Source organism: Oryzias latipes, chromosome 12 (genome assembly GCF_002234675.1).
Source record: "Oryzias latipes chromosome 12, ASM223467v1".
Taxonomy (NCBI): Eukaryota; Metazoa; Chordata; class Actinopteri; order Beloniformes; family Adrianichthyidae; genus Oryzias; species Oryzias latipes.
In genome coordinates, this window is record NC_019870.2 from 10,572,990 (window position 1) to 10,600,469 (window position 27,480).

Genomic DNA, 27,480 nt, shown 5'->3' on the forward strand with positions numbered 1-27,480 from the left:
CTTCCTTCTGTGAAGTTATGCCTAGTTTCTGGACTCTTTGCTCAGCTATGCAATAAGAAAGAGGATTAACGGAGCCGAGCAGCAGGAATTTGGCCTTTCATCCATCACCTGGTTCCCTCAAAGAAAATACTCTTCCTCTCTTTCCTTTCTTTCTTTCTTTCTTCTACCCTCTTTCCAGCATGACCCTGCTGTCAGAGGACCAGTCTGCCAGGCCCCAGCCCTGTCTGCTGTCAGAACCTGACAAACACATCAGCACTTCTTTAGACCAGTACAGACCAGACTACACTAAAGAGGACTACATGGACAGTGTGGAGACCTCAGTGTTTGGGACTGTGGAGCCCCCTCGACGTTCTCGTGGTCGCCTGATCCTCCACAGTATGGTTATGTTTGGTCGGGAGTTCTGCTATGCGGTGGAAGCGGCATTTGTCACACCGGTGCTTCTCAGCGTAGGTCTCCCCCGCAGTCTGTACAGCCTGGTGTGGCTGATCAGCCCCATCCTGGGCTTTCTGCTTCAGCCCATCATCGGCTCAGCAAGTGACTACTGCCGGTCTTCCTGGGGCAGGAGGAGGCCCTACATCCTGGTCCTCGGTATCCTCATGCTGGTGGGGCTCAGCATGTTTCTCAATGGAGATGCAGTGGTCTCAGGTGAGGAACATTTTGCATATTTTGTAGAGACTTTAGATTTAGCCAGAGTCAATATACTAGTGTTTTTTCCAACCCCTAGCACAAACTAAGTTTTTGTTAGCTGGCAAATATATTTAAAAATATATATGTATATATATATATATATATTGGCACTTTAATCTTTTAAAAAAATATTGTGAACTTGTCAAGCATCTAAAGAAAAACATAAGAAATTCGTTTGTAGGTGTAACACAACAGATGTGAAATTCATTTCTGTTTGAATTTAAATGCTAACTTTGAAGGAGGCAGAACACGGAGGAGAAAGTAATGTTCAGTGTGAGGCAGGGTGCCATGTAACATTTAAGATTTCTGGATTCACTCTGTGAGACTCTGGCAGGCTCCAGTCTGTAGCATGAGAAGGTGATTATGAAATCCAATTGGAAAAAAAACATTTTTGATCATCTTTATTTCTAACAAAAGTTGGAACCTGTTATGTTTTCGCTCGTCTTTGATTGGCACTCATTTTTAGTCAATATTTAAGCGTTATTGCCATCTATATGCTTAAATTAAGTCTTACAGAGATTTAACACTGGGTGTGGTTACAAATTACAAAGCATTAAATGCACTAAATTGTTGTTTAAGCATAATTTTTGGGTTTGAAATTTAAGATACTTAAAAAAGAAGAAGAAATTCTTGACATTTCTTTCAGTCCTCAAATGAACTGTTTTCTTCTTCCAACTTTTAGAAGATAAGCTGATTATCCAGCAAATCTGTGCTTCTCAAGCTTGTAGTAAAGGCCTCAGAAATCATGTGACCCAATGTTTTGCATTACTATAACCACCCTCAGTTTCAGGAGGAGCAGCTTCACATCCAAACAATACGAGTTTTCTCTCCGTTTGACGACTGCTCAAAGCATTTTCTTTTAAACTAAAATGCTAAAACGTCGGGCTGCACGGTGGCGCAGTGGTTAGCGCTCTTGCCTCACAGCAAGAAGGCCCCCGGTTCAAGTCCCGGCTGGGGGACATGAAAAACACAACATCAATGGGGGACCTTTCTGTGTGGAGTTTGCATGTTCTCCCCATGCATGCGTGGGTTTTCTCCGGGATCTCCGGCTTCCTCCCACCGTCCAAAAACATGCTTCATAGGTTAATTGGCAACTCTAAATTGTCCATAGGTGTGAGTGTGAGAGTGAATGGGTGTGTGATTGAGGATATTCTACCCTGCGACAGACTGGCGACCAGTCCAGGGTATCCCTTGCCTACGCCCAAGTGGCCGGGATAGGCTCCGGCAACCCCGTGACCCCGAAAGGGAATAAACAGTCAAGAAGATGAATGAATGAATGAATGCTAAAACATCTTCTGTCCTCCACAAAATTAACTTGCAGCTCCAAAATACTTTTATCAGCAAAACGCTTTGTGAACTCACAATTACATTTTCTCAGGTTCGTGCCAGCCTTTATTTCATCTTCTAAGGCAAACAATGATGAGAATTCATGCTCTTGTTCAGACAAGCTTCACAATATAATTGCTGCATGTCAGACAGCCTTGAAGTGTCCTCCTGACATGCTCTAAGTACCTTTCACTGCATCCTGTTACTCTGCAATTCTTGCCTTTGATGTGTATTAGGACCAAATAAACCAGCAAAATGTTTTGCTGTTATGTGATAAGAAAAGCTACTGAGAGATGAAGGAGAGGTGTAGGGGAGGAAGAGGGGCTGACAGAGTAAAGGGAATAAAATAAATCTGACTCCCAAAGTTTGAGGTCAGTCACTTCAAACACACAGTATCCCAATTCCTAAATTAAAGAAGGCTCATTTTCAACATCAAAGCCTAAGTAAATCAGTTCACTGAGTTCCTAAATGGCAACATTTTAGACATGGACTGCCCTATATCTGGTAATGCTCTAAAAACAAAGCTATTGGCTCCTGTGCAAAAATAAAACATTCATTAAAAAATCATTTGTCCCTTCTCGAAAGGACATCCATGTCAGTGAAAAGAAATTCTTTCCAAAGTAAGTCTGCTTTATCAGCACAGAGCGCTTTTTATTTTAATTATTCAAGTAACCCAGATTCAGACTTCATCAACTCTCCTTTTGATGTGAAGTTTCATTGTGCTTACATGTGAAGACATTGATGGATTTTAACTTGTTCAGTGTCATTTTCTGGAAATCTTCAAACATTCAAGAGGCTCTAGGTCAAATTGACCAACAGTTTAGTGCTGCTATTACATGTTACCCTACAAAATAGCGCTTTAAGGCCTGTACACACCCGGACGAATATCGCCCGCGATGTTCGCCGACGTTTAACGCCTCGTGACTAAACAAAGGGCACCAATGTGAGTGTGCACACCGACGCGAAAAAACGCGACGCATCAAATCGTCACTTTTTAAAAAACGCCTCGGGTTCGTTTTTTTGGTTTGACGCGCTGCGTCGAAAACTATACGACCAATGAGAATGGCGCTTTTGCACACGTGTCTGGAGCTTCTGAAGTTACAGTAAAACACTACTTGGGGGCGCTCAAACACAAAACTGCCTTGCTGAGCACACATACCAGCGAAGAAGATAACGCCAAGTAGCGTCTACACTGCCGCGAAGAAATAATGACGGACATTCTAAAATATCCCCGAACCAAGCACCAGGTGGAGCAACTAGTGCTTGAAATATTCATGTTTTCTTTGTACGATTCTGACAAGCGCGTAAATACTTGCTCTCTTCTTCTGAGTGACAAGCGACTTTAAGAAGCGTAAAGTTGTGCAGCGCCACCTTGTGTACAGGAGTATTTCTGTTTTACATTAAGCGCCATCTAATGTCAGGGAATGAATTTGCATGTTCGCTCGGCTCATCGTCAGCGAAAATCGCCTGGGTGTGAACACAAAAAACACCTGGCGAATATTCGTCCCGGTGTGTACGGGCCTTTAAGATGTCTCCAGAAATGTAAAGGTTTCAATTTACATTTGAAAGGGTGTCCTCAAGTGGAGCTGGATGAATTAAGGAGAGTTACCTGGTGTCAGCTCTAGTGAAGCTCTGACAGGGCTTTTAATCTAAGTGTGTTATGCTCCACTGGTGTGTAAATTTCATCATGACAGGAAACAAACACTGCTTTCTACAAGTACCCGTCAGTTTAACTGTGCTAGTGTTGGCTGCTGGCAAGAGTCTCAACATAAACAATCTGAAGAAACCGGTTCAGGAATTGTAAACCTATTGGATTAAGGAGTTAAAAGAGCTAAATGTAGGAAGATTGAATAGAGGGTTGACTGTAAAAACATTAGTTTACTAAAAAAAATAAATCTGGATGGTGTAATCGCCTATAATACCTCCATGTTTTTTTGTTTTGTTTTTTTATAGTCCAAGTGAATTCATCACCGGCTAAAGTATCCTTTTCTCTGATGCTGAGCTTAGGCCCCAGTTGTCATGACAATTGTCAGAATGAGTTTTTTTGTTCACATATATAAATGACTTTATTTTTATTTTAGTTCATTTTGTAATGGAATTTGCTTGAAATGTTTTACAAAGGTTTTTGTAAAGTCAAAGAACTGTTAATTATGCGGGTGACTGTTATAGAGAGGAATTCTATGTCTTACCATTCAGTGCACCTGAGAACCCGCTGTTCCTATGTCTGTCATCATGCAGTGGAATGTCAGAAGGCAGACGTTACACATGGTGTGTAGGAACAGGAATGTGGTTTTTTTTTTCAGTGTAACTGTCTGGTGTCCCTGCGTGAACATGCCACTCGTCCATTCCATTGGCAGAGTTGCAGAGGTGCTGGTGACAGACGTTTCTGTGTTTAGGGCTGTGGAAAAGCTCAAAAATATGTTCCTGAAAGTAGTTGAAGTGTACCCTGATGGGAGGACTGCCAGAAAAATATACATAAAAAAAGACTTTTTATGTTCCAGACCAATAACAACATCCATCTTTGCTCAGAAGAAATTGACATTGCATTTTACTGATTAATGTAGCAAGTTGGGTTGATTTTAAAGCATGTTTCTGCAACACAACATGAGTAATCTATATATTTTGCAGAGCTCGTCAGTGACAGGTCATCCAGAAGTACGTGGGCCATCGTGGTGGTCATGTTTGGGGTTGTGCTGTTCGACTTTGCTGCAGATTTCATCGACGGGCCAATCAAGGCCTACCTGTTTGATGTGTGCTCATACCAAGACAAGGAAAGAGGTCTACATTATCACGCTTTATTCACAGGTGCGTACTACACATGCTGTCCCTGTCCTAATGTCTAATTTGCCTTCAGTTTAATTAGGTAATTCCCACATTACCCACAGGTCATAGTGACCTGACCTTTTTACTTTATTCAACACACATAACAGCTATTGTGGCAGTTCAGGGCATCCATGGCAGGGACTCATTATAACAGATGTCTGTTATGAATGAGTAGGTGGAGCACAACAGATGTGAAATTGTGTCAATGCTTTCATAAAGTGAGCTGCTATCTTTTCTCAGTAAAACTGTGAACGAAGTGTCTGGGTACACACAGATAATTTCCTGGTAAACAATAAGGGATTCAGTGGGCAGTCTGGAAGGTAAACATGTTGACTTTGTAAATCCACTGATTAATGCTGCACTTTCGCTGCAGATTGATGGTTACTTTGACTTGAACGCTAAACAGAGGCAAGGGTCCTAGACAAGAAACTTTACTTTATTTGCTAGTTAAAAGTTTGCAGTTGGGGCACAGACTATGAAAGTAAATATGTTCTAAAAAGAACGCACTTGTAGATTTGATGTAAGAACTTGTAATATAGAATGTGAGAACTTGCACACCAAAAAAGTGCATCTGTGTGTAAAAATCTTCTGCTGCAAAGGTTGACAAACTAAATTACAACTGACAAATTCTCATTTGCATGTGTTCATTTAGAGTTACCAATTCAAATCTGTGATTACAACTGCTCAAATGCGCTTCTGCTTGTGCTCAAATCGGCTGGCGCAAATCACAAGTGCGCTACAACTGCGCTCTGAATTCTGACACATTCCTTGCGAGAAACTTGTGTCAAAACTGATCTGTGTCCGACAATGGAAGTAGGGGGGGAGGGAGGGTTAGAGGAGGCGGAGTCAACCAATCAGAGTGCAGCACTCAGAGGATTTGGTAAAGTTAGAAAGGTCTTCACAGATTCGGACTTCCTGCTTCAATAACTCTTCTGATAAACGTTGAAACGTGACAAAGTATCTCAATCATTTTGTATTAACACAGAGAGTGAACTACAAATGCGTTTCTAAAGTAAAAGTAGAAGACCCTTGTACGTGTATCTCCTTAGCTGACTTACCAAACCATTACACATTGGTGGGTTCCTGAATAAAAAATCTGAATACTTGCTTTTTTGAGGAATTTTTAGGGATCTCTTTATGTTTGTTTGTTGGTGTTTTTTTAGGCCACGAGCACGGTGAGTCAGATTAATGCCTTGTCAGCATGTAATAATGGTTACACCAGAAACTTGCCCAACATCTGAGGTAGATACAGCAGGGGTTATTTTGCTAAATCAAAACTCTCAGAAAGCACAATGGCTGACAGTAGTTTGTTCAGTTGATTTCTCATCGATTTTCCACACACCGCTTTTGTATTTTTCTCAGAAGAAGAAAGAGCACCGACTCCGTAAATCAGTAGAAATACATGGCATTTTTTAGGCTATTTTTTATCCAAATGTGGAATGTTCTCTTTTGGTTGCTAAGATAAAGAGTTATTTGTGAAGACACGTTCGTGCTTTAAGATGCTTTAAGTGGGAGTTGGTATGCAATTAAAAATATGTCTTCTTTGAGATAAAATGAAGATCAGCCATTTTTATTTTTAATGTGTAATATAATGACCTAAAGAAGTTGTCTTAAAAAAGCTTGACAATGGTATTAAAAAATTATGATAGTCTCACCTATGAATGATCCGATTGTTAAAGTGTTACACCTTACAAGGTTGTGTTTATTGCTATCTTGGAGTTTGTTTCAAAAGCTTTTTCTGCATTGTAAGGGGTTTAAAAAAAGCAATGCACTATCTATGTGTGGCATCTTATTAAGAGCTCTGCGTGACACACATCTAAACACTAGTTCACATTCTTTCTAGTGGATGCTTGCATATCTTTATCATGATGGTGACTTGCCATGCATGAACTTTTGAAATTAAAGAAGCGCCTTTTTTTTTCCTGTCACGACTTCCAACTGGGAGTGGAACTAACCACTTTTTCTGCTGTTAATGGATTATGAATGGTTTGTCGGATCAAAAGCGTGAGTTGTTATTACTTTTCTCAGGGAGCAACTGGTGTTGCATTCAGTGACTTGACTGCAAGCTGTGTATGAGTCAACTAAACAGGTTCAATCTGCAAAAAACTGTGGAGGATTAGAATTACCTAACTTCCACAATTACTTTCTTGCAAATAGATTACAATACATCTTAAAATGGTTAAAAAATAATCCAGAAACCAACTCATGGTTAGACTTGGAACAGGCGTTATGTGGAAAGATCAACCTGTCAGATCTTCCATTTATTAGTCAAATAGTTAAAAAAACAGGATTGTTTCAAAAGTATTAATATAAATGCCACTTTAACAGCCTGGTGGGAATTTCTCAAAATATCAAAATCATCAATTCAACCGTGCAAAATGACACCCATCTGGAACAACCCAGACATCCTCATAAACAAAAAAATTATCCACTTCCCAGCTTGGCAAGCAGGGGGCATAAAACAACTAGAGCACATAATTATTGATAGAAGATTCATAACTCCCCAGGAACTTCAAGACAAACATGGAATATATAACTTCTTGGAATATCAGCAACTTAAATCAATTATTACTAAAAAGTTTAAATACAGAGACAACGATTTAAAGCTACCAGATGTAGTTACCACTCTGATCAATTTCTCAATGAATAAAACTCTCTCCAAAATATACAAACTTTTATGTAATTTAGATAACAATATTTCACTTCCGACAACAAAATGGGATGCGGATTTGAGCATCAGCACAGATGAAGGTTTTTGGTCAGAACTTTGTCTAAACACCTTTAAAATGACAAAAAGTCCAAATCTGCAGCTAATCCATTTCAAAACTCTTCACAGAATTTACTACACTGGACAGAGGATGTTCAAGATGGGTCTCAGTAACTCAGACATTTGTCAGCACTGTGACAGTAATCTACCCGACAATTACATGCATGCACTATGGTTCTGCACGCCTGTCCAGGCTCTCTGGCAGCAGGTATGTGCCGATCTATCAGTCTGGCTTAAGGTTTCAATCACAGCTTCACCGTCACTTTGTGTGCTTGGTGACATGAGTGCCATCGATGTAGAAGGAGGATTAGGCTCTATCATTTTCATAACTCTTTGCATTGCTAAAAAAACTATTTTAATAAATTGGAAAAGCAAAAAAAATATAAATATAAGTCAACACAGAAATCTGCTGCTTGATCATATCAGCTTGGAAAAAATGTCAGCCCAAAGTTCAAGTAACTTTGAAAGAATTCGGTCTCTCTGGTCTCCCATAGCTAACTCCGTGACTTAGGGGGTGGGGGGGGCATGGTCGTCGCTGCTCCTTGCCCTTCTGCCGTGGGCCGGGGTGGGGGTCGGGGCCTCCGGTGCCTGGCCGGGGGTGGTGGGGGCTCCGTTGGTCGGGGGGTCGGGTCCGGCCCCTGGGTGGGGCGGCCTGGGGCGCTGCGTGGTCCTCTGGGCTTGGGTGTGGGGGTGCGTGGTGGGGGGGTGGGGTGGGGGTCTGGCTTGGCTTGGGGGGGTGGTCCCTTTGCCTGTGCTGGGGGGGGTTGGCGGGGGGCGCTGCTCGGGGGGGGGGGGGGCAGCGGCGCTGGATGGGCTTCCCGTCTACACCTGGGGCTGGGATCGGCCCTTCCCTGGCTCTGGGGCGGGACGGGACAACCCTCTTGGGGCCCCCGGTCGCTCTGGGTGTCATCCGCTTCGGCTGCGGGGTCTGGGGGTGGGGTGGGGTGGGGGTCTTGTCGGCCCTGTCCTGTGGGGGGGCATTCTGGGGGAGGGGGGGGGGGGACTATTGGTACGGGGCAGGGGGGGTTGATGGGTCGGGGTCTCCGCTGAGGCCATCGGCGGTTTCCCCGGCCGGTTGGCTGCCTCGGTCCCGTCGAGGCCTGACCAGAGCTCTTCTAGGGCCGGCGTTTGGGGGTGGGGGCCTGGGCTTGCTCCGGGGGGGGCCGGCGCTTTCTGGCTCCCCTCTCTCTGTGTGAGGGTGGTGGTGCTGGGCCTGGGGTGTCTGCGCCTCCGGGGGTGGGGCCCCGGGGCTGGGTGGGCCTGGCCCCCTTGCTGGGGGGGGGGGCGGGGGACAGCTGTGTGACCACCGGGGGACAGTCTATCATCTGTCCCCAACTTACCCCCTTCCTCATATAACCTCATAATAGGGTGAGGGGGTGGGGGGCTTAGCCTGCGATGAGCCTTGGGGGGGGGGGGTTTACTAGGCAGTGGCCCCCCTCCTGTGGTTGCCGTATGGAGTGGGCCCCCCCTCTTTCGGTTTTATTTGCACCTTAGACATGTAGGGCCCTTGGTAGGGGGGGTGCTTGGACATCACTGCCAGCAAGCAGCGGATGTCCTCCTAGCACCCTACCCGCCAATTTTAACCGCACCTTAGACATTTAGGGCCCCTTGGTGGGGAGGGTGAGGGGACGTCACTGTGAGTAATCAGGAGATGTCCCCTTAGTGCCCTACCCGCCAATTTTAACCGCACCCCCCTTAGTTCACACACCCCTCCCCCCTCAATATATACATCCCAACATAAACACACACACATGCACACACACACTCTCTCAAACACACATACACGCACACACATTTTGCAAGGAAGGTGGGACCTAGGACCATCTGTCCCCTGCCTCTTCCCTGGTGGGGGGTACGGGCCCCTTTGCAACGGCGGCTGTGTCCCCGGGGTGCCGGCTTCCTGGGCCCGGCGATGCTCTCTCCGCGCGGTGGGGGGGTTCACATTACATCTGAGCCGGGGGTGTTCGTGTCCCTGGGGGGTGGGTTCTGGTCCTTGCTCCTGAGTGCTGGGCCCCGCCAAATTTCCAACTGTGGCCGAGCCTGGTCGGGCCATATTTACAACACCCCTTGTGGGCCCTCTTTTTTCCCCGGGGTTCCCCCCTCCTGGGCGGGGGCGGCGGGCCCCTGCCTCGCTCCTCCCTGGACCAACCGTGGGCCGGGCGGATGGCTGCCTGGAGTGCGGAGTGGGTCTCCCTTGGGGGGTCCTGGCTCGTACCTGGGGTTGGGGCGGGGGGATGCCCGGAACTCCTGGGTGGTGGTGGGGTGCTCGTCTGGGGCTGTGGGTGTCCTTCTCCGGTGGGGCCCTGCGTTGGGTTCTCCCGGCGCGGCGGGGGGGCTGCTCTCCTGGTTGGGCTGGGGCGGCGCCCTCTTTCCCTCCGTGCCTCCCTGCTCTCTGGCTCTGGGGGCCTTGCGGCGGCCCTGCTGGCCCTGGCCTGGGTGGCGGGCTTGGTCGCCCGGGCGGCGGTTGTTCCCTGCCGGTTCCCGTGTGGCGTTGGGGGGATTCCGGCTGCCGCTGCTGGTGCGGTGGGGGTCTTGGGGTGGGGATGGCTGGGCACTCTCCCTCCTTCTTTTCACGTTCCACCATCCATTTTAGAAGAACATAAACACTCACCTGAGCACAGGTGTTAGCTCAACAGACTGAATGACTGAAATATTTCACACTAGTTGGTTTTAAGGCATAAGTATGCGTGTGAACACTATCTGTTTTGTGTACATGTCGACAGGTGGACATTTTTGCAACTAACAGGTGTTTATAACATTTGAGTGTGTGTGTGGACAGGCTCCGCCCTTTTTTTTTTGTTTTTTTTTTACATTTAAACCTTACCATATTGATTAACAACCAGTAAACTTGTTGCTTTATGCTGCTTCATGGTCTTATCCCCCTTCCCCTCCTATTATCACCCCCTACCCCCCCTCTCTCTAACGTCCCTCTCTCTTCTTCCCCTCTTTCCTTTTCCGTCCGGTCCAACACCAAAGATTTTCAGACATGTTTGAAATTAATAAAGTTTGGCCTCAATTACAAAAGGGGTTTATTCAGACATACCTTTGGTTTGTCTGAAGATTAATAACCCCTCTTGTTAAAGTAAAATATGTCCAACCCAAGAGGCCCTCAGCTCTCACCTGTCTGCCTAGCTGTTGGACAGGACAAGTTAAACAAAAAAAAAAAAAAAAAACAGGTTCATACCTACATTTTTGCTGTTAACTGGGGTTATTGGTTTGAAACAGCAGTCTATTTTCCGGTTGAAGTGAGAAGAGAAACTCATAATTGTGTTAAATTGGCTGGAACTTTCTTCATGTCCTGAATATTTGCACATTACTTTAACCAGGATATGAGTCATTTTTATCTGACATGTCTTCACACCAGGATCACATTTGCAGCACTCTTTTTGGGCATTGCAGGGAACATGTAAAGTGCATTTGTGTTCCTCCCTTTAGTTGTTGGTTTGACTCAAACAAATTTTATGCCTTTCCCTACTCTGCTAATCTCTGCTAAGGCAGAAACATTGACTCACCTGAAACAACTGTAGTTATTCTCTTGACTGAGGTCAGTTAAAGGCTTAATAGCAACCCAAATTTGAATTTAACTGCTTGAAGGGATTCAATATCATTTTAATGGTACCGTATTTTCTGCACTATGATGCTATACCGCGCACACCAGGTACATACATACAATACAATACATGCACAAGAACTTGCTGAATGCAGAATCTATGAGGTGTATTAGCATAGCAACATAGCATGTTCACACTGGACTGTTGTTACCTGATACTAATGCATGTGTCATGGTTTGGGTTTCTTTATATTAGTTTTTTGCTTCCATTATGTCACTGTCATAATTTGAGTTCTGCTTCCTGTTTTATTTTAAAAGGTTTCCTGTTTTGTCATGCTTTTGAGTTTTTCTTTCCTGGTCCCAATCTCTCCTGATCAAGTTCACCTGTGTCTTGTCTATCCTGTCTGTATTTAAGTCTTGTCTCTGCCTTCCTCTTGTGCTAGTTGAATAAATCCCTTGCTCTGGAACTATATGCCTCCCGTCTCTGCATTTTGGAGCCTTCCCGCTCATCAGCCCTCCCTACCTGACAAAATGGTCCAGCCATATTTCTTCCTGGACCCAGCAGAGCGGGACATGCAGCTTCTGGAGGCCTACTGCTTAGAAGCAGAGAGGACCAGGTCGTATTGGTCTTTTGACCTACTCAAATTCTCCGCTCCTGCTATGGAGGGGGGTCGTCCAGAGGTGGTCCGGGACGCACCACAGCCTGTTCCGGTGGTGGTCCCGGATGCACCACAGCCTGTTCCAGGGGTGTTCCTGGACGCACCCCTACTCGCCCCTTCTTCCCGGGGATGGGGGGATGGGGGGGGGGGGGTACTTGCCCCTGCTTCCCAGGGGGGGTGCCGGAAGCTCCCCAACTCGCCCCTGCTTCCAAGGGGGTGCCGGATGCACTCTGGCTGACCCACCGGAGCTCGACGACGGGCCCGACCCGCCAGAGCTCGACGACTGGCCCGACCCGCCAGCCGACTCCATGCCTGATCCACCAGCCGTCAGCTGGCAGAACCCAGACTTAGCTAAGCTCGCCCCAGACTTTATGCCAGACCCTCCTCGTCTGCCTAGCCGCGCGGCCTCTGGACCTGCCACGCAGGTCTACACACCCTCCTTGCCGTCCTCCAGACTCATCGTCTCAATCTCGCTGGTGTGCCCAGCCCGGCCTCCATGGACTCTGTTGCCTATCAAAGTTCGTCTCACGGGCCCCCTCCTCCTTGGTTGACTTTTGAAAACCTCGGTGCGGTTCCTTGATGGGGGTACTGTCATGGTTTGGGTTTCTTTGTCTTCTTTGATTTGAGTTCTGCTTCCTTTTTTATTTTGAAAGGTTTCCCGTTTTGTTATGCTTTTGAGTTTTACTTCTCAATCTCTCCTGATCAAGTTCACCTGTGTCCTGTATGGATTTAAGTCTTGTCTCTGCCTTCCTCTTGTGCTGATCCGTCAACGTCTCTTCCTTGACTCCCTTGTGTTCATGCTGTGCCCACAGTGAGTTTAGTTTTGTTTTCCTGCTCTGCAGCGTTTTTTGTTAGTTGAATAAATCCCTTGCCCTGGAACTGTGTGCCTCCCGTCTCTGCATTTTGGGTCCTTCACGTTCATCAGCCCTCCCTACCTGACAGCATGTACTCATTCTTGAAAGAGGCTTGGTGCAAAATGTGGCACAAATCTCACAAATTTTGCCACCAACTCCGGTAAGTTGTCTACTTTGGCAAAAATTACTACAAAGACTGTTTAGAATGGGATTTCATCCATTGGGCAAACTGATTGTAAAGCAAACAACCCGCTTCTTTGTATTTCAAGTCTTGTAGACACTTATGCATCATGAGCTATTTGGAATTTCTTCTGCAATAGTAAATGTCACTACACACCAAATCAATAAAAGCTAAAATTCTAAATTCCTGTTTGTTTGGACTTCAAATATGCTGCAGAAAATACTTTGTTTTGTTTGGATTTCTGCAGGTAAAATAGAACTGTTTCTCTTGATTTCTGTTTTTGATCAAGTTTAATATTTGTGTGTAAAACAACAATGGAAATTGATTGCATATTGTGTGTCTTACAAATTCAACAAAATAATCGTTTTTTTCTGATATGCCACATAGGATGCTTCTTAGCCTCACACAAATGTCCAAAAGAAGGCCTTAAATAAATGGCTAAAAATAAACAGAATGAAGCAAACAGTCTTTTTCAGATTTTCTGGGGATTATATGATGTCTTTGGTGCGAGTGTCAGCCTTTCATTCAGCTGCCAGCCGGCACCGGGTGGTGTGAATATGCTAAGGCTGTAATCCAGCCCTGAGCTATAGTCATGTGCTGCAGTCATGGGTATGAGCTGAGAAAAACGCAGGCCAGGCACATGACTTTGTTGATGCTCCTGCCACTGCTGGCATTTAGGATAAAAGAGCAAGAATATTGAGTTTCACCATGATTTTTCATTTCCCCCCTTTTTTACCACACACGTTTCTCCAAGTGCAGTGTGATTTTTGAAGAGGCGGTGAACCTTTTTAATTCCCCTCCTAATTAAATTCTAACAGGCCACATTAATTTCTGCAGATAAGCAATTCTCCACAGCAACAGGTCGAGCCAGCAGAACCCAAACACACAAGGCTGGGTTGCATTAAAATCCCTGTTAGGCAGTCATAAAAACGCACATACCCCATAAATATTTGTTTCTGCCTTGTGATTCCTTTTTCGGCATATATACAATATGTTTAAAACTGAAAATACAAGTGAATGTGTGCATTTAATATAATTTCCACACTTTTAAAGTACAAAATGTCTGTGGATTCTTTTTAATAATAATGTTATGGTAGGGGACTGAGTTGGACTGGGTTTCAGAGTTCATTGAACGCATCAAGCAGAGATGCTAGTTGGCCCTCAGTTCTGTTGCTCAGCCTGTAGTTGGGTAGTTTGGACCAATGGGGTTCAGCTTTGGGCCAAATATGGGGAATAGGAGGGCTGGTGCGTGAGCGGGGGAATACAAAGTTGGGGGGAAGCACTCTCGGCAGGAAAGATTTAGTAGTTGCTGAATATGTTGCACTGCGTTGGTACTAACCAGAATAAAGAACCCTAAAAGAGGTTAAGTCTCCGTGCCTCAGTGTGGGAAAGGGACACCACTTCATGCTGTTGGTAATAAATGATGAGTATTTCTTACCATTAATGCGACTTCTGGTGCTGCATGGTGGTTTTGCTGATGGTCTTGTCTGGTTGATACGTGGTGAGTTAAGCTTCATGCAGGCGTTGAGACTTTCTTCCATTAAACGTGATCGTTGTACGTAATGTTCTTTAGATGTTAGACAGACTGCTCACATGCATATGTACAGCCAAACATTGTGGGATGTACCAGTTTTTAGCAACAGTTCTGTATTTTTTGTTGATTTAGCTTAAGAAGTTTCATACTGTAACTCATCCGATAAATAGTGTAAACTTTAATTGTTTTTCACTTACATTTAGTTGAGTGTCCCAACAAAAACTTCAGGATTCTCTTAAGAGTTTTAGTTTTTGTTTATATTCCCAAAGCGTGTCTGAATATTCCAAACTAAAAGAAAAAGACAATGTTTTGACCTGCGTAATAAACAATTTTTTTTAATCTGTATTTTAACTAAAGTCTTTCCTTTTCCTTCTTTGTTGATACTCCATTCAGGATTTTCCAAGGCAAATCATGCCTGTGATTAGGTTTCCTTTTAACAGCGATCCAACCCTCTTTATTTACCTGGATTTAGGATTAACACAAGAAAACAAACTAAAAAGGCCCCATGTGGTTTTAGAACCTTACTACGGAGCCTGATGGAACATAACAAAACTTTATTGATCCTAAGCAGGGAAATGTAGTCATTTATTCCCAGGAGTTTCCAATCCAAGGAAAAACTAGGTCAAGCCTTGTTTAGCTTTCTAGATAAGATGAGATCTGCCTTGTTCGGAGAGGCACAACTGGTAACTTTTTTTTGTTTGCATAATTTTTTAAATGCATATAATTTACACAAGATAAAAAAAAAAATATGGGTCACATGATTTTTTGTGTAGGCTTAGGATAAATTCACATCATCTCACATGACTCTGTTTTGAAGTGCTCCTTCACACAAGACCTTTTTTCTGTCTCCTCAGACTGCGCACACTGACGTCTGTGTTGTCACGTGTTGGAATTTAAATGTTGCTTTTTTAGCACGTAAAGCTTCAGAAAGCAGGTTGGATCATTAAACTCTCATTTCTAATAGTTTGCTGGAGGCTGTTTGTGATTATTATGGCAGGAAACATATTTTATGGAGAGAATATGAAACTACTTCAGTGTAAGTGGTACTTGATTGTTTGTTTGCAGAATTTCATTGGCACATCTAATAACTTTATGCTACTGTTGGTGCTATTTCCACTGCTGTCTCCCACTAAGGAGCATATCCATCTTGTAGGCAGGCTGCTGCAGGAGCAGTCAAACTCCTCAAGGGGTTGTTGCTCAACCTTTCAGTTGCTGAAATGAAGAAAAATGGCCTCATTTCATTTGACCGAGGCTGTTTAAAGGAGTGCAAATAGAGAAGTTCACCAGAGACTCTGCAAGTCAACGAACCGATCAGTACTTGTTTATACTGACAAACTGAAGTGTGTGACAAGAGGTCGTGTTTCTTTAGGCTTTACTTTTGTGGGAGTTTTTTTTTGAGAAGTTGTATACCACAAAATCCAAAAAGAGGATTTTTAATATGAGTTTAGCCAATAACTTCAACATTTGCACATCCAATACTTTTTTATAAGGCATGTTTGAGGTTTTCAAGGTAGTTTGTAAATATGTAATCATGAGTTTTTTTATTTAATTTCGACACAAGCCATTTTTCAGAAATATAAGTGGATTTTATAGATTTTTTTTTCACCGATGCTGGAACACGAGGTTGTGGTTAAAAAACAGTCCTGTTTGTATTTTTACCAAACTAATAAAGTCATAAAATGTCCAGTCCCATCATGGGAAAAAAAAATTTTTTTTCCTGCCAAACGACTAAATGTGATTGATTAAACTGGTTTTATATGAACATAACTGTCAAAAGCATGGGAAAATAAGCAGTTATCTCTGCTTGGGGACTCTTGGTCCACAGAGTACCGGTATACTGCGTAACAGATCCATGCCAGGGGCAATAACATTACTCTAATGGGACAAATAAAAAAAAAAGCAGGTTGTCTTGGCAATAACAAGATGTTTAAGATGTTTAACCCCACATGCCACAGGTTTTGTTCATCACAGAGCTCTGAATTTAAAATTAAAGGCCCACTCCAATGAAAATCATGTTTTTATGTGTTATTGTTTTTGTTGCACGTTTGTCATGATAAATTACAAGAAAATTAAGCTTAATATTACATTTCTGAGTGTTTATTTATTCAAATCATTGTGAATCAGGAGCAGATGAAAAAGCTGTAGTTGGAAAAAGCTCCTCTGCTCTGTTCTGATGCATCATCTTGTAGATGCCTAGATCCATGTATGTCTTTGTTTTCCTCGTCTGAGCTGGAATGTGGATCAAAACAGCTGGATAGCTCCAATATTTATCACCATTTTTTGTTACACTGGTAATTTTAAGTCAGAGGGTGCAAAGGGCTGTTAGCTAGCGGAGAGAACTTAAACAGATAGATGTTGGGAAATGGGGGCAGGCTTACTCCACGCCAACCGTCCCACCCATAACTCTGAGGTAAATTTCTAATGAACTACTGCCGTTCTGCAGAAACTGTGTCCAAGAATGTGATTTTTTTTGTTTATTTATTTTATTTTTTTAAATTTTGGCTAAAAATGGCATAATCATAACTAAAAGACCATTGGGAACACTTTTAAAATAGCTCAAAAGTTGTGTTTTATTCCATTGCTGCCTTTTAGTCCAGGTGTTTGTTTATTTTTTCCACTAATACCTAAATTTAAAATCCGTACTACCTGTACGGAACAAAAGTGTACCTTGTCATTTTGTTTTATTAGCTAGCCCTCAAATTGGACACAACTGTCATAAAGTACTACTTGGTTGAACATTGACCTTTATTCACTCTGATGTACAATAAAACAGCTAATGGTATAAAAAGTGGCATCCATCAAGGTTCAGTTTTATTTTGGCAGTTAAGCATCATGTTCTTTTGTCACCATTTACTTTCCCCTTATCTTTACATCTTATTACATTTTTACATTTTACCTGCTTTGAAAAGTAAATCTCCCACATCCATCCTAGCATGTTCTTAACATGACACAGATGAAAAAACTGTAAATTGCAACTCAACAATTGGATGTGACATCATATAACAATTCTAAAGAAAATATCCGTCCATTCTTATCACTATAATATGTGCCATAAGAAGTCAGCATCCTCACTGACTGATTATAAACAAGTCTATGCTATAGGGCTAAGACTAAACACAGTATTTACACTGTAAATATGCTCAAGCAATAATTAAAAAAAATACATTAAGAAAATGTTGTGATTAAATAGACATATTTATATGTATTATAAATAGATGAGGATACATTTAAGTCATATATACAGTACATACTTGTCAGACTTGCTGCTCTATCACCATGATTATTGAACAAACTCAATTAGGTTTTTCATTGCATCCTTCACATATTGCTTCTTCTTTATTATACACAAATACTCAATTGAATTGTTTTGTGTTTATTGTTCTTAAAGAACACTTTAAAATTAATACGTTTTGTACAAGGTTGAGAAAAAATGATGGAGAAAAAGTTTTGAAATTCACAGCACAGTAAAATGGATGATGTGCGTATGAGAGAGTTTATAAACACATTTTTTTAGGAAGACTGGTTTGTTAATGAAGCCCCATGGCTGCTGATGCAATTTTGGTGAGGGAAGAGAGATAATGAGTTCTTTACCCACAAAAAAACTGCTTAGTGAGTAAAGAAAACCAGGCAAATCCTGTCAAAACCTATTTCACTGAACACCATAATTTAACAGTTTTATTACTTTTTCATGAACACAGAAAAGATTAGTTTTAAATCCATGAAGACCACAAGAAAAACATGATGCAAATCAACCGATATCGTCTTTTTATCATTTACTTCAGGCCCTTACTTGTTTAAAAAATAGTTTTTAATGCTAGAAATTGCAAGCATGCTTTAAACTAAACACACAAATGTTTTGAGTTGATGTCATATCAAATCTAATAACAGCCAGATATAGAAAAACAAAAATGCTTTTATTGGATTCTATCTTATCTCGCCTTTTCTTTTGTTAGATGTGGGGATAAAACCAAACCCTTTCTGATCTTATTGGAGCTGCAGTTGTTAATGGCAGAACAACAGAGTAAATCAAAATTCCTGATAGGTTACATTTGTTTTGTTTATTGATTGTGCAACTTATCTGATCGGCTAGCTCAATCTGATTGCAGCTCTAAAGGAAACAAATGATTGTTTCTGATCTAAAAACCCTCAGAATTTCCACTCTCCACCTGATTTGTTTCTTTAATCTGATTCAGTAAACAGTGTGTTTCTCTTTTTAAGTCAATAAACCTGCCAAGACAAATCCAACTTTAAATTACTGTAGGCTAGCGTTTATGTTTAACAATGCCCTCAAATAAAGATGTCTAATTGTTTTTTGCTTATTTTTTGCCTTATACTTTTATTTTGCTTATTTTAGTTTTTTGTGCAACAATTCTTTTTTTTCTTTTGTTTTCAGTCTGTGTGTCCCTCCTGGACCTTTTCGGCTGTTTTTGATTGTTACGCTAGCATTAAAATATCAACATCTCTATTTCCACACATTCTTCTTTTTATCCAGTGCACCTAATGCGGAGTTATGATGCAGAATGTATCGCTGAATCAATAAGCGGCTCCCTCAAAGTCAGGGAATAAAAATCACAACCACAGAGCTATTCACAGACTAAAAGTATTCATTATTTTGTGTGTTGATGCTACACTTTGACAAAAAGTATTTTGCTGGTGCTCAAATCTGTGCCGCTTCAAAATGATTTTGTTCACATGGTAACAGGAAATCATTTAAGGATAATTTCTTAACTACAATAAATGATACTTGCAGACGATGGTATTCTGACACAACAGTTCACCAGCTGCTGCTGCAGGGTAAATGCAGATTTCACTGCGAAGTACGGAAAGGTCAGCAGTCTGCAATCAGGTGTGGTAATATTTTCACCTGACCTTACCTAAGACATAAATAAAATATCGGTCTTCTTCATGGCTTCTCTATGACATTTTATTCTAATATATCATGTAGTTATAAAGAAATTCTTTGTCACGGAGTTTGACAGGTTTCTCTTGAACTTTTGGTTCCTGCAAGGAATTATTACAGTTCGGTCAGTTTTAAAGGACATCCAAATTTATGTGTCTTCTGCGTTTTGAATCATTTCTATTTTTCCAAATAAAAAGCGGATTTAGAGAAGAGCCACAGCTTTGAGACAAGTCCAGGATGACTTTTCACATCACATCGGCATCTTTTTGTTTTCAATTTGTTTACTTCCCTCATATGGCTAAAAAGGAGTAGACTGACACTTTTCAGATGTATTTTCTTCCTTTCTGCTCTTCAGGACTGGGCGGAGCTTGTGGTTACCTGGTTGGAGCAATGGACTGGGGTCACTCTGTATTGGGGCGCCTCCTGGGCTCTGAGTACCAAGTGATCTACTTCTTCTCTGCACTCACTTGGGGCGTCTTTCTCATCGTGCACCTCTTCAGTATTCCAGAGAAACCTCTGGCCAAAGTGCCATCTGAATCCTCAGCTTCCAGTGCGCTCCGTTTATTAGGCCCCCACAGCAATGGCTACGGAGCACTGGGGAAGGAGCCTGTCTCTCCTGTCATCCCAACATCCAGCCCTGAGATCAGGCCAAGGTCCTACTCGGCGATTGGAGAAAGACCAAGATCTTTCTCTGCTCTCGGTGAAGCCAACTCTGTGACTTCAAGTGCCAAACAGCCAATTAAGGAGGTAAGTGAAGAGAAGGGGTTCAACTATTTTTAAGTCTCACTCTTATTATCTTTTGATATATTTTAAATGTGTTCCCATGATTATGCCGTTTTTAGCCAAAATCCAAAAATTTGTGTCGATTTCTAGGACATAGTTTCTACAGAGCGACAGTAGTTCATTAGAAATTAGCCTCTGAGATTTGGGCAGGACAGTTGGTGCAGAGCATCCCCATCCTCACTTCCCATCATCCACCCATTTACATTCTGTCCCACTAGCTTACAGCCCCTCACCCCACCTACCTAACATTACTGGTGCAACAAAAATGGCAAGCACTATTGGAGATATCCAGCCTCAGTTGTGAGCTTAGATGAGGAAAATAAAGACCTTAATCGATCTAGGTGTCTGCAAGTGGATGCAACAGATAAGAGCTTGTGGCCTGCTGATTGTAGTTTCTACATCAAGGCTAAGCTTTTTTCAATCTGCATTTTTCGGATTCACAACAATTTGAATAAAGAAATACTCATAAATGCAGTTTTAATCTTAATTTATTTAATACATGTCCTCCATCATGATAAAAAATGCCACAAGAACATGTTAAAAACACCAAAAACAGGATTTTAATCAACACTCCCTAACTCTAAGTCCTGAGAAACACTTTTAAGATTTGAGTATGAAATACAAAAGTTTACTTTATAGAGGCAGATTGATAAGATATTGCAGAAATATATTATCTGCAAAATAAAGTTTATGCAAAATGATTCAATCAATACACCAGAAGTTCCCTATCACCCCTATATCTCTATAGTAATTCAATAACACAGAAAGTTTGCATCCACCTATCTTTAGTTTAATTAAGTAAGCGTGCACTCAGGCTGCTTCTCACTTTGCAAAAATTTCATGTTTCTGTTTGATGACACACCAAAGAAATTTGTGATCCGTCAGGAAATGGCCATAACAGTTTCATTAGGAGGTTCAGCTGGATTGGGGTGAGACAGACCTCGAGGAAAGTTGAAGTCATTCCAGTCACTTTGGTTTGATCTGCAAGTTAATCTCCTAAAGCTTTAAGGTGCATTTTAGCAAACTACCCTCCAGCAAGATGAATCATCCTCCAGAAAAAAGATTTTACTGCTGCAAAAAGGGAATCTTCCTAATTCCAGAGAGCCTGATTAACCACAGACTTCATGCATCATTCTATATTTCACTGTGTAGGATCCTCTTTCTTTTCCCTGCACATCATGTTATATTTTTGCTGTTGCTTTGTCTCATTGGGATCCACTGTGAAATCCAGGAATACCACATTCCATCCCAATTCTTTAGCTTCATCTCTTTCACTGGGCTAAGAAACAAGCCTGAAGACTTGGAGTACTTTGAAAGAGTGCCTGCTTTTGATTGCTGTATTTTGTGCTTCACACTGCTGACTCTGAACCACAGAAAGCTTTTAAAAGTATCATTGCTCAAAAGTATCATTGCTCTTCTCTAGAGCTTAAAAATATGTACGTTTGGTGACATTTCTTGCACAACTTAACTTCAAATTGACCTTATTTTTACATTATTTCCAATGGAAAAAATATCTTTATTTTTTAATACCGGTAATCAATTTTGCTTTAAACCTTTGCAACCCGATGAGAGATGGATGTCAACTTCTCAGAACTGTCTTTTTGGTTAAAGTGTTATTATAAACTGTTTGATGTTGTTTATTGTGTAAAGACTCCATAAAACCTCATGATTTTAGGTTTTCCCTCCAGATGAAAGACGACGATCAATGCTGTTTGCCTGTCGGTGCTTTAATGTTGTGATTTGTAGGCTGTGCACGCTGCTTTGTCTGAGCTGTTTGTACTAACAATGGCGGCTGTTACCAGAGCCATTAGAGAGGTTCAATTATGACATGTGAATAGTAGGAGGAAAGGAAGGCATTTGTATAAAAGCAATTAAAGAATCTAATGTGATTGAACTTATCTTATATTTTCTGTTTGTCATTGTTCCTGCTTCTTGATCTAATCCCCTCAAATTCTTTGTACTCAAACCACTAATTTATTCTAATTAAACTTTTTTTCTATAAGTCTACCCTCTAAAGTGGTGCCAGAAGGAAAACAATTAGAGTGCCAGTTCCCTGCCTGTGTTGCAGTGGGTAAAACTGACTTGTGTGTAACTGCAGGACCAGAAGAAGATGACGTTCAGGTCTTTGATGAAAGCTATCTTCAACATGCCAAACCACTACCGCTTCCTGTGCATCAGCCACCTGCTGGGATGGGCAGCTTTTCTCTGCAACATGCTCTTCTTCACTGACTTCATGGGACAGGTATTGATTTGTGTCCTAGAATGTGAAATCAAAGTTTTTTCTTTTTCTTTTTAAAAAAAACAAGTGAACATTATTGTGGTCTTTTTTAAGTACAGGTTGTCAATTTTGAGGTTTTTCTTTCCCAACATTATTTCTAGCATACTTTATTTTTAGCATAAACCAAAGAGACAAACACATTTGACATGTAAAAATAGTTTTATATAAGATTAGGGTGTTAACAGGGAAATTGCCTATTTTTCTGTGTTCTAGCTCTTTGTAACATATTTTTCCACATAACAAACTGTTTGGATAATTACATAAAATTCAATTTGACCAAATGTCCACTAGTTTAATAAAATAACTTTTAACTTTAACTTTAAATAACTTTTTTAAATCCCTACTAAAAGGACATTTTTCCTGCCTGTAAAGCTTTTCAAGTGCATTTAATGGTTTCGTTTCAAGCATTCAAAAGTTTAAAAAAAATAGATCACCCTATTTTCAACAGAAGCTAAAGCTGTCCTTGATGTTGTAAATGAGAAAGTAATGATTTTTCATTGCTAACACTTAGAAACATGATCAAATGAGTTCCTTGAGGAAAAGAAAAGTTATATACCGGTAATCTAGTTCTTCCTTTAAAGTGTGGGCTGTACGGACCTTCCTTGCATTCATTCACACCATTCATATGGGTTTAATTACTCTTTAAATAGGACTCAATGACTTTGAAAGAAGTTTGGAAAGTCAAGAGAAAATAAAAAATAAAAAGTAGAGTTGTCTTCAGCAACCATTTGAAATGGTCCTTGTGTTTGGTCAAAATCAATAATTTAATGCTCAGGTTCTAATTCAATATTGCACAAATGTAACAAAAACATGTTAAGGTTGTTGGGATTTCATTTCCTTCTTTTCTTTTGTGATCTGTTCTTTGCTTTAGTTTGGGCCAAAAGTTTGTAAAGAATAACATCTGGTAGCAAAATCATATCAACCATGTAGGACGACAAATTGTAAATGGTCAGAGATCTGTATCATTTAATGAGTTACAAACCCTACATGGGCTGAGGTGTACAGAATTGTGTTACTTACCTGAAAATTAAATCTCAAGGTATTAAGTGAGTGGAGAAAAAGATATTGATGGTAGAAAAAATAACAGCTGGCAGTGGAAAAGCCTCTCAACTTCATAAGATGCTGTGCACACAAAGACAAAACCATACTATAACCAGAATGTAATAGAAACACAACATTTGTGCTCCTATCACTGCCTCAGAGTAGGAAGCAGCACCACAGAGCTGTATAGGAAAATGTAAATGTTTCAGGTAGAGACAACTTAAAGTAATGCATATATTTAGTTTTACTTGTTCACTTGATAGAGAAGAAAAGTAAAAAGTGTGCAGGCCCGGAACATTTTGCACAATCAATAGGACTCTGTGTTTAATTCAACAGGGTTCACAGAAAGATTGCCAACTTTCAACAGCCCAAAGCAATTTATAGAAAAATCAACAACTAAATGAGATTGTCAAACACAGCATGTTATAAAAAAGTTGTAGAGCTTTCAAAGTACATTGGGCATTGTACATAAAGCATTTGTCAGTTATGCATAGAGTACTTACTGTACTTTTGTTGTTCAAAATACTTATGATTCAGTCAGACAACTCCTGCAGTAGAAAAACTTTATTTTCCATAATTTTTAGTTTGGCATAATTTTTTTAGTTTGGCTTAAGCCTCCATTCAGATACAATAAAACAAGATCTCCATTGAAAACTTTGGGTATGAAACTAACCCTAACGGAGCTCACAGGTGGAAGCCGGGGAGGAGGGTGGGGCAACAAACGCAGCGCTCGCTAAAATGGATGACCGAAGGCGTAAAGCATGCATCTGGTTCTTTAAGTAGGTCACAGAATAGGTGAGTTAATTGGGCTGAACTGTCCCTGGGGAGGTGTAAACAGGTAAGCGCACTGCTGAGCTGCCTGCCGGAAATTCTTCAAATATGCATCTGAAAATATGCATCTGTTCTTCGAACGCACAAAAATGCGAGGTATTAGCTTGGTTTTTATTTTTCTTTAATAAATCAACATCTAAAAAGTATTGCATCTTTTTCGACATGTGTAGAATTGCACAAGCTGTCAAATTTTAGAAGTATACAATTAGCAGTCATGTTGAAATTTTTTAAAGTTTTATTTATTTATCCCATTTTTACAGTTTTAATGTCAGACATGAATTTTTTTCAACAACTAAGTTTTTGAGGAAGCACTTTCTCAAAAAAACTTCCACCAATGGCATCATCTGTCAAAAGTCTGAGCTCTAGGACTGTCTTTCAATTTCGAAGAAAAGAAACAATCATCAAACATAACAAAGATCATACTATAAAAACAGATTCCATAAGCAGGGGAGTTATTTTCCTGGTTAGTGTTAAGTACGTCAAAGCACAGTGATTAAAAGTTAAATGTTCAATGTCTATTGAATTACCCATAGATGTTAAATGTTTTGCAGCTGATTGTTTTCTTTGTTATGAGCCTCGGAGATGTAGAGATGTCGCATCTTATTTTGAAAAAATGTAGATAAAAAAATAATCCCATAATTAAAAAGTGATGGAATTAAGGTTGTAATGCGAGGCCGTGTAATTATGACAGGGTGACAGAGTGAGAATAACAAGATTGCTGAGGGTGAAGAGCAGCACCCTGCCGCATGTAGATGTTTTCCAGCTCATTAATCTACTCATACGTAGGGGGTACTTTGGGGGTGATGGCGTTTGGGTATGGTCTGCTTGTAGTTTGATTTGCTCTGCAGTGCCACGGCCAGCAGGTCCATCAAAGGGCAAAGATGGACTGAAGTGATATCCAGCGCCGTAATCAGAAAAAAAAAAGAAGCAGCACAAGTTAAAAGCTCCCATTACAGATGTCGGCAAACATATTTACAAGGATGAATCAACCCAGAAGTTTAACGCAAATTCTTCCTCTTCTTCTTGCAGATTGTTTATAGGGGAAATCCTTATGCAGAACACAACTCCACGGCTTACGTCACGTATGAGAGAGGAGTTGAAGTTGGCTGCTGGGGACTGTGTATTAATGCAGTTTCCTCTGCTCTCTACTCGTGTGAGTGTCAGTGTGACCGTGTCTGAGTGCGTAATTCTTTCTGCAGCCACTGTCCGACAACATCCTGACACATGACAGCCCCACAAGCTTGTGAGGGGAAAAATGATAACAGAAGGCAATCAGTGCTTCCCTGTATTCTGAATTAAGTTTGCCGGTTGCAGCCACTCATTAGCAGGCTCATCGACAACAATGTTTTCCCAGAGGCGAGCTGAGCCCAGCTTGTATGTGCTCTCCAGACTAAAAGTATGGTGTTCAGCAGCAATCTGTGTTCAAAATAACAATTTTGAAAGGGAGGTGGATAGTGCACACAATCCCAAATACAGCTTAAAAATAATGGTTTAGCATAAACAGAGGCTTTGAAATTGGGTCAATTTATGACAAGGAGACTGAGAAAATAGTTTCAATCGGCGTTTATTTTCTGTTTCATTGCTCACAAAATAACCTATGTAATCACACACTATGTTAGCTGTCGCAAACCGTATGCACACTGTGAGTCATAAAGCCAAAGCAATCACCGCATAATCCACCATTCACACACAACCAACACACCTCATGTGGCTTTGTTGATTCTCAGGTAATTGTAACTATCTGTGATGCCCGTGTGTATGTATGTGTGTTTTCAGACGTGCAGCGCTTCCTCCTTCCGTACATTGGCCTGAAGGGATTATACTTCATGGGCTACTTTGTGTTCGGCATGGGTACCAGTCTAATTGGCCTCTTCCCAGAGGTCATAGCCACACTCATCCTCTGCAGCGTGTTTGGCGTCATGTCTAGCACGCTCTACACAATCCCGTTCAACCTAATTGCTGAGTATCAGCGGGAGGAAGAGGTACACACTTTAGAGTTTTTAGTTGCTGCCAACAGGCTCTTCAGCTTTCTTATTTCTGATTATAATGTATCGGTTTCCTTTTTTCTCTTTTCAAATTTCATGCTTTCATAAAGGATAGAAATCTTAACAGTACATGCATCAATGATAATTTTTGTGTTGGTTCAATATTCATGAATCAGATCTTTTTGAACTTCACATATTGGGAGCAGAAGGTAGAGCATCTGTAGCTGTTTCCATACCTGCTTTGATGGCTTTTATTAAACCTAGACATTGGTGCATTTCAGCGTCTGTAAAGCTACGTTCACACCAACCTCTGTAATGCACGTTCAAGCGACCCCTTACAATGAAGTCTACTTAAACACGCGTGTTTCAGGCTTCCGTGTTCAAAACTTTTGCGTTGAAGCATCGACACACAAGTTTTAAAGAAAGTTTTTGGGATCTACATGCAAAACATTGGGCAAATGAATATGCTGAAAATTAAACCAATTGAACTTTGACCAATCAGGGACTTGGATTTGGTTGTAACATATGGATGTTTACAGAAGTGCCAACCGTTTGAAAATAAATCATTGCGGTTTGTTCCTGGTTGGAATTATACGACACCAAGTTTTTCATTTACTGGAATAGAGTTGAGAAAGCAAAGAAAAACATTTGTCAGATTTGCACAGGCTTTGACACTTTGCACCAAGCCTCTTCTAACTGCAGGTACATGTGCTAAAGTCAGGTAGCGACAGTTCAGTGGGACCACTATATGCCGCACGTTCCATGTGCATCTCACATGCCCGGTGTGAATGTAGCATAACAATCCAGACGTGTACATATAATTTTAGGCATGCTCAGTTCTTGCGCTGTTAGGATTAGCTTTGCAACACAATGCCGGCTGGAAAACAAATTGCGTGCTCTTTTAACAATTTCCAGCTCTGACTCTGTTTTTTCCCCCACTTTGAAATTTTGTTTCTGTTTTTATTCCATAATGGCCAAAATGACTACCTGCTTTATTTTCAGGAACAAGTAAAGCTGCAGGGAGGCAATGAATGCCCTCGAGGCACCGGGATGGACTGTGCTGCACTCACTTGTATGGTCCAGCTGGCTCAAATCATTGTGGGGGCGGGACTCGGGGCTCTGGTCAACGCGGCAGGAAGTGTCATCGTGGTGGTTCTATCAGCTTCCTCTATCTCCCTCATAGGCTGCATCTTCATTGCTCTCTTTATCAGATATGTGGAATGATATTTCTTTTAAAGTGAACTGTGCTGCTTTATTAAATAAAGAGTCTTTAATATATCA

General features: G+C 41.4%; 1 protein-coding gene across 1 annotated transcript; it reads left to right on the forward strand.

The window, feature by feature from the left end:
* slc45a2 (solute carrier family 45 member 2) lies at positions 1 to 27,480 on the forward strand. The gene is given in 7 exon segments (NM_001104758.1): positions 1 to 645; positions 4,642 to 4,818; positions 19,637 to 20,028; positions 22,163 to 22,306; positions 25,244 to 25,367; positions 25,991 to 26,196; positions 27,202 to 27,480. Coding segments are annotated over 7 exon segments (1,731 nt in total). The 5' UTR covers positions 1 to 179; the 3' UTR covers positions 27,424 to 27,480.